The sequence below is a fragment of the Phoca vitulina genome, unplaced genomic scaffold (genome assembly GCF_004348235.1).
Source record: "Phoca vitulina isolate PV1807 unplaced genomic scaffold, GSC_HSeal_1.0 scaffold39, whole genome shotgun sequence".
NCBI classification, from domain to species: Eukaryota; Metazoa; Chordata; class Mammalia; order Carnivora; family Phocidae; genus Phoca; species Phoca vitulina.
In genome coordinates this window covers 10,245,732-10,260,415 of record NW_022589742.1, presented here as the reverse complement: position 1 = coordinate 10,260,415, position 14,684 = coordinate 10,245,732, and the positions used below count along the sequence as shown (strand labels likewise).

At 43.2% G+C, this 14,684-nt stretch overlaps 1 protein-coding gene across 2 annotated transcripts in view; it reads left to right on the top strand.

The window, feature by feature from the left end:
• The first annotated feature begins 653 nt into the window (after window positions 1–653).
• Window positions 654–14,684, top strand: part of HTATSF1 (HIV-1 Tat specific factor 1) — a 17,252-nt gene continuing 3,221 nt past the window's right edge. The window contains exons 1-8 of one of the 2 annotated variants that reach the window (XM_032428301.1): window positions 654–895; window positions 1,100–1,357; window positions 3,085–3,265; window positions 3,916–3,963; window positions 4,776–4,930; window positions 7,097–7,260; window positions 8,197–8,296; window positions 13,703–13,792. In XM_032428301.1, coding sequence (XP_032284192.1) covers window positions 1,172–1,357; window positions 3,085–3,265; window positions 3,916–3,963; window positions 4,776–4,930; window positions 7,097–7,260; window positions 8,197–8,296; window positions 13,703–13,792 — 924 coding nt within the window. In that variant the 5' untranslated portion in view covers window positions 654–895; window positions 1,100–1,171. The remainder of the gene's footprint in view (window positions 896–1,099; window positions 1,358–3,084; window positions 3,266–3,915; window positions 3,964–4,775; window positions 4,931–7,096; window positions 7,261–8,196; window positions 8,297–13,702; window positions 13,793–14,684) is intronic. The other variant, XM_032428302.1, reaches the window with a different exon arrangement.

Genomic DNA, 14,684 nt, shown 5'->3' with positions numbered 1-14,684 from the left:
GTTTATACTTGGATGTTTTAAGTCTCTGGTTTGGAGCTTGAGCACCTCTGAATCATGGTGTACAAGAGAAAGGCAACTGCTGCCCCCCCCCCCCACGCCTTTCCAGAGTGGATCTCCAGCCTGAGAAGGTATCAGAGAGATAAAGGAGGGGCCTGAGGCTGGGAAAAGAAGGTTGGTCCCCACCCATCGTTCGTTCGTTCATTCATTCATTCACTCACTCACTCACTCAATACGCACTAGACACCACACCCTGTGCTAGGAGCTTAGGCCAAGAAGATGAACGAGAGCCGGCGCCGATCCTAGGGAAATCATAAAGAAACAAGCCAAAGTCGCGTTTCCCATGCGGAACCGGGAAAGGAGGCCCAGCTTTTTCTCAGGAACACAAATCCACCCCGCCCGCCCCATCCACTCCCCCAAGATGGCGCCCGCCGAGTGGGAACATTCCCACGCCCCCGGCTGCCGCCTGCCGCAGCCCCCGCGGAACCCAAGGTCCCCAGGCGCCGCGGCCCCCGCGCACCCCGCCCCGTCCCGCCCAGGAGGCCCGGGTGGGCAGCGGCGCGTGACAGCGGCGCGCGATAGCAGCGCGCCCCCCCCCGGACGCCCCGCCCACAGGGCCCCGCACCGCCCGCCCGCCCGCGTCGGCGCTTGTTGACGCCACTGGAGGCGTGTCGGCGCGACCAGCGACGTCGCGACGTGCCGACAATGGCGACTGCGTCAGCCTGAGCGGGCCTCAGTTTTCCAGCCATCTCCTGACGTTGCCGCGAGGGCCGTGGGGGCCGCGGGAGCCGCGGGGGCTGCAGGCGTCTCAAACCCGGTCGGCGGCGGCGGCGCGCGTGCGCGCTCCCGCCACGCCCTGGGTCGAGCAGCTGCGCTGAAGCCCGGTGGAGCAAGCCAGGTGGGCGGCGGCGCGGCCGGGCTGCAAGCTGGGACGCGCGCGGGTGCGGGCGCGCGCGCGCGCGGCAGGAGGGCGGGCGGAGCGGGGGGCGGCGCGGGCGCCGGGCGGCCCCGACCTCCCGGGGGCTGCTGGGGCGCCGCGGGGAGGCGTGCCGGGGGGCGACGGGGCGCGGGCCGAGTGCGGCTGACCTCCCTTTCTCTGTAGTCTCCGGCTGTATCTCGGCCTCTTTGCTCCTATTTGCTCGCGCGGACCCTGTCCCTTGCCTAAGTCGGCAACATGAGCGGCAACAACTTGGATGGGAACGACGAGTTTGATGAGCAGTTGCGAATGCAAGAATTGTACGGCGACGCCAAGGACGGCGACACCCAGCAGGATCCCAGTGGAGAACCCGATTCTTTCGGGCAGCAGCCGGCTGACACCCCGTACGAGTGGGACCTGGACAAGAAGGCTTGGTTCCCCAAGGTAGGAGAGTGGCGCGGGCGCCACTGCAGAGCGGGCCCGCCTGGCCAGCCTCGCGAGGCGCCCCTTTTCCGTTTTCTTTGCTGAGGTCCTGAGTTAGAGCCCCATGGATAGTGACGTTTCTTTTTGTTGTTTCTGTTGCAGAACCGATGTGTAGAGAAACATAAATCTTTACGGGGATGTCTTAAATGTAATTTAATTCTTAAGTCTTGTCTGTGCCTTATTAATTTTGTCTGTGAAGGTCACAGTTGGTTATTGCATTGATGACTGCTTTTTATTGCAAAGAGGAAAAACACCAGGAGCAAATTTAGTAGCTGTTAATCTCAGATAGCCAACCTCACTTATCCTAGGAATTCTGATATTTGTTTAGCTTATATACTTTGTGCAAAAGGCAGCTTCTCTGTTTGAAAAAGAGTAGCCATGTGTATCTCTTTACGGATTGAACTTTGTCTCGCACCTCTCTTTCCTATCAAATTGTGTCCCTGGGCATGTGTGTTTGAACCATATAACCACAGGCACAGAATATGGCGTGGAAAAGATCTATGTATGTTTGTTTAGAGTGCTTGGAAATTGTTAAGTGTTTTATTCCAGCTTGAAAGTAGTGTAACTGGTGTTAACTTGGTTCTGTAAACTTTTTGGTAAAAGTACCCTGTTAATCAAAGTCTCACGTGGGTGGAAAAAGATACTAGTAGCACACTAATCGACTTGCAAACTGGTAATATAAACCATGTCTCCATTGCGTAATTCGACTGTTACCCTTAAAATTATTTATTTCAACTTTTTTATTTTCCATTTTGCATTTGTGTGTATGCCCCACTCCGTCCACCTTGTTAGATTTATTATTTTGCTTGTACTGGTCGTGCCAGCTCCAGAGCAGATTTGGTTTCTGAGGACTTTTAACAATAGTCTGATAATGGATTCATTTGGGACGCTTCTCTTTTTATGTTATGGAAGCCCATACCTCTTGAAACTTTGAGTTTAAAATTTTCCCCACTCCTGTGTGTGTGTAACATTGACCAGAATAAAGGAAGAACTCCCGTTTCTTTCATTGTGCAACTGTGCTTTTTTTTTCCCCCCCTAAAAGCGGGGAATATAGATGTGAGTTGAATTTGTTCTTAGTTTCTTCTGACACTAAATGATAGTGTGATTTAACTAGTGATGGAGTTAAAATAAGCATTTAGTTTTACAGTTGTTAGCCCTATTCTCTATATACCAAATCAGTTCCATTCTGCGTGCTCTCTGCATACAGATACTCAAATATTTAGTGTGTGTATACTTTTGTGTATCTCTATAGCAAAAGAAAAATTGGTTCTGGTGTTAGATTATTAGTTGACTTTGGTTTTTGTTCTGTTTTATTGTTATCTGGCACTTCCTTTGTTGTATGTACTTGTAGCCTTAGTCGAGTAGACTGTAGAGAGGTAGCGATTTATAAATGAAACAACTAGAAAACTCGCCAACATCACTTAAAATGCCAGTAGTATCTTAGAATTTTGTGTTTGATAGCCCAAATACCCATGTCTTATTTTTTTTTTTTTATCATTTTATGCACATTTTCTGTGTAGGGTGACTATTGTTGCATTTACACTATTTACTACAACCGTTATCTGCAGAAACACTTCTGTGTTCCGTTGTATAACCAAATATGCTGAAATTTAACACAGTGTAAACTCTTTATGGGAAGAAATCAATTTTGAATTTCTATATGTGTGTGCGCTGAATTTTTTGTTTAGATCACTGAAGATTTCATTGCTACATATCAGGCCAATTATGGCTTTTCTAATGATGGGGCATCTAGCTCTACTGCAAATGTGCAAGAAGTCAGTGCTAGGACTCCAGAAGAACCTCCGCAGAGAAAAACCCCTGAACCCAGTGATCCCAAAAAGAGGGGAGAAAAGAGAAAGGCCGAATCAGGCAAGTGGATGTAGCTTGCAAAACATGAATGTAAAAATTTTAAATGTTAGTGTGTGTATATATGGTTACTATTTGGAGAATTACAATAGTTTTGAAGGAATCATAAGATGAGGGGCTTTTTTTTTTATTATTATTTGGGTTCATATGTTGGCTCCCGCACTAATTTGTGGGCATTGGGTAGGCTGTTTCAATTCTGTGCCTCAGTTTCTTCCTTTGCAAAATAGAGCTATTATCAAAAGTTCTGTTTGTAAGGTAATTTTCTTACAGTTTTTTGAGTTTAATTAAATTGAACTCAAGGCAGTTTTGCCTCAGCTTGGCCATGTCTAACACAGTAGATTGGAGTCAGAGGCAACTTATGCATGCAGGGCCTAAAGTCAGTGCAAGGATGAGTTCTTTTTAAGGTAGTAGCAGAATCATAAAGAACCAAGATAACTAGCTCTCCTTTTTTAGATAAGGCTCTGAAACTAATTAAGTGTCCAAAGATCCGAATACTCTGAAAGCTGGACAGTGATTTGAGTTAGTCTCTCTTGTTCTAAGGGTAAGAAAAGAGTCCTGGAAGTTTCAAGAAACTGGTACATTGTCAAGATTTCATAATGGGACTCTTACCTTTTCTTGAATGTGTTTTGTTTTTTTTTTATTTTGATTTTTAGGATGGTTTCACGTTGAAGAAGACAGAAATACAAATGTATATGTGTCTGGTACGTATACTCTTTTATTTTCATTTATTTGTTTGTTTGTTTGTTTTAAGTAGGCTCCACACCCAACGTGGGGCTTGAACTCACCACCCTGAGATCAAGAGTTGCACTCTACCAACTGAGCCAGGCAGGCACGCCCCCACCTCTTAAACAAATTTAGAGTAGAAAATATTCGATTTTGAGGTTTTTCACGAAGTGATTTTTACTTTTCAGCTTCTCTAAAGCCTATGTTTTATCATTGTGTCATTTTTTTGTTCAGCTATTGACATTTGTAATGGATACATTTTTGTTTACTAACAAAACTAAGAAACATTGTGAGTGTGTAACTTTGTATGCCATCCATTCTGTCTGCTTTAGGTAACTTATGGCAGTTTGCTCCCGCAGTGATACAAGGCTTAAGCAAAACATGATTTTAATGTATATTTGAATATATTAAAACATGAAATTTCCTCAATTCTATAGGTGTGCGATTTTTTACATATATTTAGAAAATCAAACTTGTGCTCATCTAAGTTGTAGATTTCTTTTTTTTTAAAGATTTTATTTATTTATTTATTTGACAGAAAGAGACACAGCGAGAGAGGGAACACAAGCAGGGGGAGTGGGAGAGGGAGAAGCAGGCTTCCCGCGGAGCAGGGAGCCCGATGCAGGGCTCGATCCCAGGACCCTGGGATCATGACCTGAGCTGAGGGCAGACACTTAACGACTGAGCCACCCAGGCGCCCCTAAGTTGTAGATTTCTAATTGGTAGAATGCTTAAGTAACCTTCACTGTTATTGTACATGCTTTTATAATTTTCTTCCCTAATGTTACAGGTTTGCCTCCAGACATTACAGTGGATGAATTTATACAGCTCATGTCCAAGTTTGGCATTATTATGAGAGATCCTCAAACGGAAGAATTTAAGGTCAAACTTTACAAAGATAATCAAGGAAATCTTAAAGGAGATGGTCTTTGCTGTTATTTGAAGGTTAGTTAACGTGGTCAAATAAGTTTCTTGTATTTTCATTTTTTAACTCAAGAACCAGGGCTGTAATTTCATATAGATGATAACCAAGACTGAGAACTATTCAAAACAGGATATGAAGAAAACTAAAATTTCAGATTGTGCCTGTGTGTATCGCATTGGTGAGGTTATTTACTTGTTGTAGGAAAATATGTTATCAGGCCAAGGTATTATGTAAGTTATATGACTGAAGTGCTTCTTTTGTCTTAAAAGAATTCTCACTGCAGAGATCTCTTTAGGACTCAGAACACATTATAAAAATCCACAAAGAAAAGAAAGCCGGTAACATTTTATTTACCCACTGGAATGAATTAGACCGGGATTTGGCAAACTCCAGCCCACTGCCTGTTTTTGTAAATAAGGTTTTATCGAACACAGCCACATTCATTCATTCATTCATTCACTCATTTGTCTATGGCTGCTTTTGTGTTTCAGCAGTGGAGTTGAGTGGTTGCAGCACACACCACGTGGCCCACAAAGCCTAAAATACTTACTAACTGGCCCTTTACAAAAGTTTTCTGAGCCCTGAATTAGACCATAAAGGAGATGGTAGCTATGCTTACTGCTTTGAAATGTATTTTGAATGGGAGAGAAGAGAGATTGTTGCTATTAATAGAAATTTGCAGAACTTTACGTATTCATGGTACCATCAATTAGTTGCACAGGGAAAGCTCAGTGTCAAAGGCAGTCACCGTTTCTGGAACATCTCTCACCTTAGGAGCATGTTTTATGCATTATTGCAGAATACAGAAGAAATGTGCACAACGATGACGTGTACCTATGTCACGGAAGGTGAAAATAATTACAGAGTAAAATCAAAGTGATTAAACAACAGTACCAACACCACAGGTGTGTTGTGAGTGTAAAACGTTTCAGTGAAGTCGGAAAGGGGTAGAGTTAAGCTGACAGCTCTTTGGAAGATACGTTTTGAATCTGGTTCTTGAATGTGAATGGGCCATCCGTGAGAATGGCCATTATAGGTAGTTATTAATTTTCAAATACAAGGAGATTTGAGAGTTTTACAAGTTCTTCAAGGGTTATTAAAAATCTGAACAGATTCTTAGGGAGTTTGATTGGATTTTCTAATTTTTTAAAGAGAAAAATGGGGTTTTGAGTAACTTGATAAAAAGTGCAAGATTGGCCAACCAGTAAATCAAGTTCCAAAAAAATATAATTAAGGGGCTCCTGGGTAGCTCAGTCAGTTAAGCATCCGACCCTTGGTTTCGGATCAGGTCATGATCTCAGGGTTGTGAGATGGGGCCCCGCATCGGGCTCTATGGTCAGTGTGGAGTCCTCCCTCTCCCTCTGCCTCTACTCCTCCTCCTCCTCTCTTCTCCTCCTCCGCTCCTCCTCCCCCCCACTCATGCTCACATGCTCGAGTGCACACGCGCTCTCTCTCTAAATAAAATCTTTTAAAAATATATAATTGTTCTAAGATCCATATTTGATTGTGCAGCTAAGTTCAGTTATTTTTTGTTTTCCTCAGGTCCTCAGATCTTTGACTCTGCATAGGGCTGACAACTGCCCTCTTTGTGTAGAACCCAGAATCCACAGATGTATTTAATGTACAAGTCGTGAGATAATCATCTTCACACTATATCACAGACCTACATTTTAATTGGTGAACAAAAAAATTAAAGGCTGGCTATGCTATTCCCAGTTCCTCGAGTCATCTAGTCTTTTGAGTAGGAATACTTTAGAATTTTAAACTGGAATGTACCTTAGAAGTCACACAAGTCCATTTGCCTCGTTGAGAAATTGAGACTCCAAGAGGCAATACTACTATTCCAATAATAATGTAATCTATTGAGCACCTACTGTATGCCAGTCTCTATCCTTTATGTGCATTCTTTCATTTGATTTTGTCAAGAACCCTGCAAAGAAGGCATTTCTCTTCCCATTTTACAGATGAAGAAATTGAATAACTTGCCCAAGTTCACAAAGCTGGTTGAGGACAGCTGTGTCTAGAGTGCAGGTTTCCTGATAAGGCAGCCTAGAGTTCTTTATCTCAAAGGAGGTAGTTATGATGAAATCTTTATTGTATGTATAGTCATCGTTCGTCTAAAAAAACCTCCCAAAGTTTCATTTCAGCATGTAAATTCCTGACTGTCTCATTTTACCTTTATAAAGAGGGAATCTGTGGATCTTGCGTTAAAACTCTTGGATGAAGATGAAATTAGAGGCTACAAATTACATGTTGAAGTGGCAAAGTTTCAACTGAAGGGGGAATATGATGCCTCAAAGAAGAAGAAGAAGTGCAAAGACTACAAGAAAAAGCTGTCTCTGCAACAGAAGTTTGTGTTGTTTTTCCCTTTTTGAAAGATTTCGTATAAATATCCTAGAGTGTGTTTTTGGGATAGCCCCCTAGTTTTGTTCCATCAAATGTACGTATAAATTGTTTTCAAAGAATTTCGTTAGATCATCAGAAACCTTCATTAATCTGCACCGTAGGATGATCTGCCAGTGGCAGTGTTTTTCTTTTCTGGAGTGTGTATTTGTAATATAACATGGGCTTCAGTGAGATGAGAAGGCCATCTCTTTGGAAGGAGTTGAACAGCAGATTAAATAAAATAGTTTAGGCTTGTATACCAGAGCTGTTAGTTCATTTTTGATGTGAATTGACATCAGCTACACGGGGAGCTAAAGCGTTAAGTACTTTCTTTTATCAGAGTGAGTTCTAATAACATTTCTAACACTGTGCTCAAACCAGTGATACAGTGATCATAAAAGAGTTGAGTTGTGATGTCCTATAGTTTTTACAGGAATAGTTAGACTAGATACCTACCAGTTTCATGTAAACACCTAGCAATAAAATTTAAGATTGTATAACAGTAGTTTTACATATTTCAATGCAATTTGTTCTTTGTGATCATAAAATGCCTAAAAACCAATACAATTTGAACTTACTTTTTGCCCTCAAAGTGTAGTCGTACATACCAGATAGTCATAAATACTAAATAACCGGCAGTTTACGGGAGTCTCATTGGAATGTTTGTAACCAGACCGCAGTTCTGAAAAAAGATCCATTCTGGGGATTTCAGACACGGGGTCTGTCTTTCACCCACCCAGTAATGTTACTACTTCCAAAAGTCTCCCAGTGGGTACTGTGACTAAACTAGATAATTAGTATCATTAAGAACCCGACAGAGGATGATTGTAACAACTCCTTTTCTCCTCTCCCACAAGTATGAAACAAAATTCAGTCTCTTGTTCCTGTTTTATTGCATTAGGCAGTTGGACTGGAGACCTGAGAGACGAGCTGGCCCATCCCGGATGCGCCATGAGCGAGTTGTCATCATCAAAAATATGTTCCATCCGATGGATTTTGAGGTAGGAGGTGATATTCCCGCTGATGGAAACGTTGATGTGCTTTCTTTCAAGGGAGCCCAAAGCTTGCCTCACCTCGTGTTTCTCCTGTCACATCCTACACATCCACGTAGCTGGCAAGGTAGGAAAATAGAGCTAAGTAAGAGTCCATCGAAGCGTTTGGATTTTCCCGTGTTTAGCCCAGGGTTCTTTTAGTTGTTCCCCAGGGAACACTGTTAACACCCACACCGTGGCCGCAAATGGCAGCTACTTGAAGAAATCATTAAAAATATAATCACTGAACGATTTCTGGGCACTGCTTGTGGATTTTGAGTGCATTTCCACAAGGATGGGCTGGTTTCAGTGGGGAGTCATTTCACACTTGCAAATGAGCACTTCACTTTGGTGCGACAGACCTGGTCCTTAAAAAAAAAACCCAGGTTCATGAAATACAGCTCCCAATGTTTAATTGGTGACGGTAGCTTTTCGAGATCTGACTTGCACACAGTGCCTTCGTGGCTATTGGGAGGACTTTATAATACTTACTGTCCATGTTAAAAATCTAAGAACATCAAGTAAAAGTGACTAGAGGACGAAGAGCTGGAGAGGTGCGAGAGGCGTACGAGGCCTAGACCACCGCCACAGCGCCTTGTATTGCCTCCTGCCTCTTGTTCTTGTCGGACTTTCCCACAGACCCATGGCAGCATTTGTGGAAGAACAAGGCTTTATTCTCTGCCTGGAGTCTGAAATTAATGATCACCAGCTACACAGGAGATAGAAAAAGGCAACAAGTAACCATAAAGATAACAAGTTACATGAGAAAAAAAAAATGTACAACTCCAGGTTTATAAGTGATCTAGTTGCAACTGAAGCCCCTCTTACTCCTTCTGTGCATTGAAACAGTGAGAACAGCAGTTTCATTGTAGCCCCTTTGGAGAGGACCCCAGAGTGGTCTGTGGAGCTCCGTCCCAGACAATAGTGATGTGATAGGGTTCACGGTGCACCGTGGGGTCTGTGTATCTTTTGAGGTCATTGGGGAGAGATACATGTGGTTAATTTGTAACATTTGATGTCTCTTCTGAGTAGAATTCTGAAGAATCTTAAAACGCTTTTTGAAACATTCTTCCTGCCAGGTAGGGATTTGAAAGGAATACATAGCTGGATCAGGGTATCTGGCCTACTAGGTACAACTCCAGATTTCTTACAGTTCATCTCATTTTATCCCCCATGTAAATAACGGGCTTTTTAAAATTACATGACCTGTTAATGTCTATGACCTGACATCCTTGATGTACGCATTTCATATTTGTAACGCTTGAATGTGAATATTAATGCAAACTTAATTCAAATTACCTGGAACCTCGGTAAGTAGAAGCCTGTTGTGTAATTGCATATGTGTTTGTGTTTTGCCCCCTGCTTTGCTCACTGACCACCTAATTTGAATCTGGCGATCACACTGTGCAGACTTCATTTTTCCGAGCTTAACGACTATTCTTTCCTCCAGAACGCCACATTTACTTGATTTTGACCCCTACAAATTCCCTCCCGTGGATCATTTTAAGGACAGAAGGTTCATGCTTGTAAATTCTCTGTTCTTTTTTCAAACGCTCTTACTGGTTTAGTGTAAACTTTACTTTGGAGTTATAGAGGCTTTAAATTACCCTGTTTAGCCAAAGTCCTCTTAGACTTCCATTTTCTTTTATACCAGTTTGACAAACTGTTCATAACGTTTATTATTATCTGAAATAATCGGATCTCCTCTACTAGAATGTGAGCTCCGTGAGAGCCAGGAGCTCCCTCGTTTGCTCTTATATTCCCAGTGGTTAGAATTCTGCCTGGCATACAGTAGACTCTCAATATGTATTTATTTTACAGACCCTCAATATTTATATGAAGAAAAAGTGAAAGAATGATTGAATGAGAGTCCTGTTACAAGGCAGAGTCCTTTGCTTCACTCCGCGGATAACACGTTTTCTCTTGAGCATCTTTGCAAATGAAGGAAAGTGTTCTTTTCAGAAGCTGAGAGGACAGGGATGGGCTTCAGAGCTTATGGCCGGAGAAACCCCCGGGTGCTGTCCTTGTTCGCCTCTCAGACAGAGGGATCTCGTTATGTGTTTGGGTTTTTTTTTTAAGATTTATTTATTTACTTTAGAAGAGCGAGCGTGCACGGGAGCGGGGAGGGGGGGGTGGAGGGCAGAGGGAGAGGGAGAAAGGGAAAGAACTTAGCTTTTGTTCCGGGTCTCTGTGGGCCTGAACTTCAAAGTGTGTCAGTATGAATCTGTCCACCATAGTAGACTATCCAGTAGGGTAGACTGCAGCCACATGGGGTTATTTAACTGAAATGAAAGGAAACTAAAAATGGAATTCCTTAGTCGTACCAGCCCTCTGTATTGGATAATGCAGATACTCATTTGTCACCACAGCAAGTCCTGTTGGGCACCGCTGGTGTAGATGCTATATGACTCGTCACCGAGGTGTGCAGCCAGAAAACGTGCTGTTGGACGTGTTGGGGGAGTGTTTGATTTGACGAAAGATTCCATGTGAATCGAAAGAATAGTCATCAGCATTGAGCTTTGTAGTGGAAAACAAAAACTGAATTGTCAGGTTCCCCGGGGTGTCAGAAAGAAACCAGATTTTGGGCGGGGTGGGGGGGTGTGGGTGGAATATATTTTTACTCCACAAACAGTTGACCCATGTGAGAAGCAAAATACCTAAAAGTACTCTTTGGTGTCAGGGTGAACAATGCGAAGGCTAATATTGTTCATGTAACTTCAGAGGGTTTTCAGTATTTAATTCAAAGCCTTATTTAAAAAGGCAGGCCTGGGGGCACCTGGCTGGCTCGGGCAGAAGATGTATGACTCTTGATCTCGGGGTTGTGGGTTTGAGCCCCACGTGGGGTATAGAGATTACTATTTAAAAAAAATCAATAAACTTTGCAAAATAAGTAAATAAAAGTGCATGCTTGGCCAGTTTGAATACTAGGAGGTGAAGAACCAGAACTGTGTTGCAAAGGTAGGATTCTCATTCAGTACATCAGCACTGGCCAACAGAAAGCGAATGTGAGCCACACGGGTAGTTTAAATTTTTCTGGGAGCCACAGTTCAGCTAGAACACGAAATAGGGGAAATTAATTTTAATAATGAACTTTAACCCAATAGATCCAAAATAGTTTTAATTTCAGCGTGTGATATAAAAACATTAATGAGTTACGTTGCTCCCCCCCCCCACTTTGGTACTAAATCTTCAAAATCTGGTGTTCATGTCACACTTGGAACACACCTCAATTGGGACTAGCCACATTTTAAGTGCTCAGTGGCCACATGCGGTTAGTGGCCACCGTCGTGGCCAGTGTAGGTTTAGATTGGAAAGGAGTGAGAAATACGGTTTATTTCTTTCTGGGAAAGCAGAACACCACCCCGAAAAAAAAATGAGGAGTATTGAGCAGGAGGTTTCAGTGCATCTGTCTGATTTTCATCTCAAGTCTATCGCTTGCCAAGTGTTGTGGTGAGCAATTTTCCGTTCTTAGCTATGTTCAAGAGTTTTCCTAGAGGAGGGGATTGTTATCGTTAAGCTTCAGGCTACTAAACAGCAGTGAGGCTATATTAGTTTTTCAAGTTGGTATAAATGAAAACGGAAGTGTAGGAAGATTTTGGCTAAAATCTGATATGCTTGTAGGAAAAACACTGAGACTTTGCTACAGAAATGAAGAGAGTGGTGCCCCCGCCCCACAGTGGAGTCACACTTAAATTTGTTAAATATTTTGAAACGATTTTGTATGTTTTTACTATAATCCTGATTTCCCTTGGTGAATAAAGTTAAGGTATTGGGAATTGTTTTTCTAACTCTGACAAGGCTTTTTATTGGCTATTCACCATGTGGAAACACCTGTGCTGGGTTCTGTGAGGCAGACGAAACATTCAGACCAGATTCCTGCCTTCGGAAAGCACACAGTCTGATAGGAGCCGACCACACACACACACACACACACACACACACACCCCTCAAGGCCACCATGTGCCTTTTATGCTCCGGTTCCCATTCCTCTCAGGGCTGACAAATCTGTATAAAACAAACAGCATCTTCTCCACAATGAGCTTTTATAAGTGGGGGCAATCCAGCTGTACTTTTACAAGGCTCAGATTTATGGGATATTCTTTTATTTTAAATTTGATGTCAGTAATTGCCTACCAGCTCTTTATTTTTGCTTTTTGAGAGAACTTTAGGAGGGAAAAGGCACTTTTTTTTTGTTCTTTGCAGTTCTTCTTTAGTTGGTGAGGAAAATAAAAACCCGTGAGCAAGATGAAGTTAAATGTTTCCTAAAAAGCGTAAGTCTACTTCAGTAGAAGTTCATATATAGGATGTTTTGTTTATATGTGTATGTAGTTGAAATTCAAGTTGATAATGTAACATTTGATGAGCCCCTTTCATGCACTGGGACTTGGGGAAAGATTTGTTAATCCCTACAGGTAATCTTACACCCTTTTGTTGTGGGGTGGAGAGGCCCCCCCCCCCCGCACTCAAGACCACCAGAAGCAGCAACACTTGAGTGCCCTTAATAGACTCACAGTTGCAAGAAAGCAACAGCTAAGGATGTACTTTTTTTTTTAAGATTTTATTTCTTTATTTGAGAGAGAGAGAGCACACAAGTAGGGATGGGGGGTGGGGTGGGGGAGGGACAGAGGGAGAGGGAGAAGCAGACTCCCTGCTGGGCAGGGAGCCCGATGCGGGGCTCCATCCCAGGACCCCGAGATCATGACCCGAGCCTAAGGCAGACGCTTCACCCACTGAGCCACCCAGGCACCCCGAGAATGTATTTTATTGTGTGCTTCTTAGCAGCTCTTTTATTTGTGTGGTTCTGTTGCAGTGTGGTAGGAGACAAGATGAACAGGAATCCTTAAAAGGGAGGTTTACCCTGTGAGTTAAAATAGAATCTTGGAGGCACAAAGAACTATCTTAGTCAGTGAAAGGGATATGTCGCTCCCCATTACAGCATTTCTGTTAAATGGGAATCTATGCAAAACCCAAAGCAGAGGGCTCTGGCCAGTACAGTCAGGGTGCCCGTGCAGAACAGAGGAATTAGCAGTGTCTGACTTCCGGTGTGCCAGAGGACCTTTCCTGCCCTTCCAGCTGCTGTGCTTTGGGATTTCCAGCCCCCCTTCGCTGCCCCCTCCCCGCTGCCCCAGCGCGGTCCCGCTGCTGCCCGCCATGCTTAGCCATTTCCTCCAGCTGGGTTAGCAGCTGCAGCCTTGCTGGTCCAACGTCCTTTGGTTTTGACTTTTTAAAATTCTGTAGACTGCAGACAAGAGTAACTACTTTTAAGTAAAACCTTTTTCTGTACGTTGGTTTGGTGTCAAAGCAAGAAATTTGATTTCTCAGGGTTTGTGTTTAAAGAAGGGGGCAGATCTGTTTTAATCGTGTGTATGTTTGCAGGATGACCCATTGGTGCTGAATGAAATCAGAGAAGACCTTCGAGTAGAGTGTTCAAAGTTTGGACAAATTAGGAAGCTCCTTCTCTTTGATGTAAGTTTGTGGCTTAGACAAATGATCCCTAAAGCAATTGTTCTTTCCATTTGATAAGTCATTCCCAGATGGCCGTTATGTCCCAAATTTTGGATTCATGTTTTTGTATGGTAGGTCTGCTATCTTGTGGTAGTCATCTGTTAGCAATAATTAGATGAACGTGGATCGGCAGTCAGGGCTTTGGTGGACTTGGTATGCCTTGGTGATTTCCCTTTATTATCACTCTGGAGTATACAATCAGATGAAAGGAAGTACGAGAAAGATGTGTGAGACCTTGTGGTTCCCTGTTTGCCCACCTTTCCCTATCTTCGTGAATTATTCTCCTCCTCCGTGTTTGAAGAAGAACGATCAAGCAAGATATTTTTCTGTATGTTCCCCTTCTTACCCTTTGTACTTCCAAGATCGACACACAATAATTAAAAGAGTCGCCGTTTATTGATTGCATATGAGCTACTTTATGTGTTACCTCATTTAATCCTCATGATCGTTTGAGGTAGGTGGATACTATTATACCCATTTTACAGATGAGGAAGCTGGAAGTTTAGAGATTGAGCGAGCTCCTTGCTCAAGGTCATTCAGCTGTTAAGTGGCAGAGCCAGAATTTAATCCCAGGGCTATTTGACTTGAGAGTCCACACTCATTAACAACTATACCATCTTGCCTCTCTTTAGACGGTGTTGTCAGCAGAAACATTTCCAAGGACATCATGCTTGGTTCTTGATAGACAAGATTAAGCTAAAGAAGCAGCTAGCTTTGGGGCGCCTGGGTGGCTCAGTTGGTTAAGCGACTGCCTTCTGCTTGGGTCATGATCGTGGGGTCCTGGGATCAAGCTCTGCATCAGGCTCCCTGCTCAGCAGGGTGTCTGCTTCTCCCTCTGCCCCTCCCCCCCCGC